The sequence below is a fragment of the Rhizophagus irregularis genome, chromosome 9 (assembly GCF_026210795.1).
Source record: "Rhizophagus irregularis chromosome 9, complete sequence".
Lineage (NCBI taxonomy): Eukaryota > Fungi > Glomeromycota > Glomeromycetes > Glomerales > Glomeraceae > Rhizophagus > Rhizophagus irregularis.
This window is the reverse complement of record NC_089437.1, coordinates 517,671-520,341: the sequence shown is the minus strand read 5'-3', so window position 1 is coordinate 520,341 and position 2,671 is coordinate 517,671. Positions and strand designations below refer to the sequence as shown.

The following is a 2,671-nucleotide window of genomic DNA, read 5'->3' as shown; positions in this document are numbered from 1 at the left end:
AAATTATTTTGTAATTTCTTTAGATAGTAAGTTATAAGTTATTTATTTAATTCTATTATTATATATTTATATAATATTTATATATAATTTAAACTACTAAATTAATTATTTAAAAATTATTTAATAATATAGATAGTAAGTTATTTATTTATTTCTATTATTGCATATTTATATAATAATCTAACTAAATTCTTTATTTAAAAAATTATTTTGTAATTTCTTTAGATGGTAAGTTATAAGTTATTTATTTAATTCAATATTAAATATTTATTTAATATTTATATATAATTTAACCTAACTAAATTCTTTAATTAAAAAAATTATTCAATAATATAGCTTGTAAGTTATTTATTTAATTCTATTTATGTAATATTTGTATATAATTCTTATCATTTATACAAAAATTATTCGATTTAGTTATTGGTAAGTTATAATATAGCGAAGTTATTGTATTTATTTTTACAAAGGCTAAAATTCATATTTTATTAAATTCCTATTTAAATTTTAGAGTAAGTATTTATTGTTGTTTATTAAAGTTTTAAATTTAATATAAACCTTAATAATTTTTTCATTAACTATTTAAATTATAGATTTGGAAATAGTGGAAATGAAATTTTGGATGAATTTATTCTTAAAGAAAAATTAAAATGGATCCCTTATAATCAATTTAAAAATGTTGAATATCTTGATAAAGGAGGATTTAGTACTATATATAAAGCTATTTGGGTAAATAGTATAGAAAATGTAGAAAATGTAGAAAATGCTGAAGTAGTTCTTAAATGTGTCAATAATTTGAATGAAAATTTGGATGAATTTTTAAAAGAAGTATGATAATGCATTATTTATTTAATTTCAATTATAATTCATTTAAATAATATTAATTTTATTTTTATAGTGGAAATGTCTTGCAAATTTTACAACAGTGGCTGCATTTATTAATTTATATGGATTCACAAAAAATCCAAATACATTAAATTATATGGCAGTAATGGATTATGCAAATAAAGGTAATTTAAGAGGAAATTTGGCAGAAGTAATTAAATATAATTGGAAACAGAAATTGCATATGTTATATAAAATTATTTATGGGCTTAATGGAATACATCAAAAAAATCTTATTCATTGTGATTTTCATGATGGCAATATTTTAAATGGGAATATAAATGAAGATAATCAAGTTTATATTAGTGATTTGGGATTATGTAAACCTGTAAAATCTTTTTTAGAAAAAGATAGTATTTATGGTGTTATACCATTTATGGCACCTGAAGTTTTAAGAGGTAAACCTTACACTCCAGCTAGTGATATATATAGTTTTTCTATGATCATGTGGGAGTTTACATCTGGAGTTACGCCATTTAAAAATAGAGCACATGATCTTCAACTTAGTTTAAGTATTTGTAAAGGTGAACGACCAGAAATTATTGAAAATACTCCACAATGCTATGTGGATTTGATGAAAAAATGTTGGGATGAAGACCCATTAAAAAGACCATCTTCTGTAGAAGTTAAGGATATTTTTAATAAGTGGATTTATCTTCCAGATGGAAAGAAAATTGAAGATATTGATGAAGAGTTAAAATGCAATATTATGGTATTTATAAATGCACCAATTGGGCAGTATTACAATCCTGCTGCTGAATCTCATCCACAAGCATGTTACAACAGTCGCTTGCTTGGTTTTACTAGTAAAAAATTGAATGAAATTATTGAAAGTAAAGATTCACAAGAATATCATGCAAGTCATTCAGATTTGAATGATTATATAATTAGAGATTTGGGGTCATTAGGTATATACTATAAATATATAAAAATAATTATTTATGTGAAATTAATTAATTTATTTAATTATTTAGATATTAAAACAGATGAAAATAACAGTAAAAATTTGAATGAAATTCTTGAAAGTAAAGATTCACAAGCTAGTGTAAAAGCAAATGAAATTCTAGTAGTAAGTGAAGATTTGAATGATTGTATAATTAAAGATTTGGGGTCATTAGGTATGTACTATGATATATAAAAAAATTAATCTTGCAAATTATTTATGTGAAATTAATTTTATTTATTTAATTATTTAGATATTGAAACAGATGAAAATTAATTACTACTTATTTGTTCTTAAAAAGATTTAAGTAATATTTGATATCACATATTCAACAGAAATTGTTTTTTACTTTATCCTATTAGAATTGTTTAAACACTAAGCTAGAGTAGTAAGATATTTTACAAGTTTCTTAGTTTGTAATTTAAATAATTCTTTATTTTTATATCTTATCAAGTTATTAAATATATGTATTCTCTCTCTTTTTTTTTTATTTAACTTAGAATTATTTAAACACTAAGACTAGAGTAGTAAATATTTTACAAATTTCTTAGTTTGTAATTTAAATAATTCTTTTTTTTGTAACTTATTCAATTCAGTTATTAAATATAAATTTTCAAATTTGATATATTTATAAATTACAGTATAAGTATGTAATTATTAAAATGCTTTATTATAGTGTCACTTCGCTAAATAATAAAAAAAATGAATTAAACAAAATAATCTCAAATCAACAAATTCAGATTTAAGGAAAAAAACGCTCTAATATGCCAAACTACATTCTAATAAGACTGGATTAGATTGTTATATTGTTAAGTTTTAGAAATAGATATATAATTTAATTTAGGT

The 2,671-nt window shown here is 20.6% G+C and overlaps 1 protein-coding gene across 1 annotated transcript; it reads left to right on the top strand.

The window, feature by feature from the left end:
- The first annotated feature begins 1,243 nt into the window (after positions 1–1,243).
- On the top strand, positions 1,244–2,457 carry OCT59_029147 (uncharacterized protein). Its single transcript, XM_066141820.1, has 3 exons — positions 1,244–1,790; positions 1,857–2,000; positions 2,079–2,457. Exons 1-3 carry the CDS (start codon positions 1,259–1,261, stop codon positions 2,099–2,101), a joined length of 699 nt encoding a protein of 232 aa, XP_065994518.1. The 5' UTR covers positions 1,244–1,258; the 3' UTR covers positions 2,102–2,457.
- Positions 2,458–2,671: the final 214 nt, after the last annotated feature.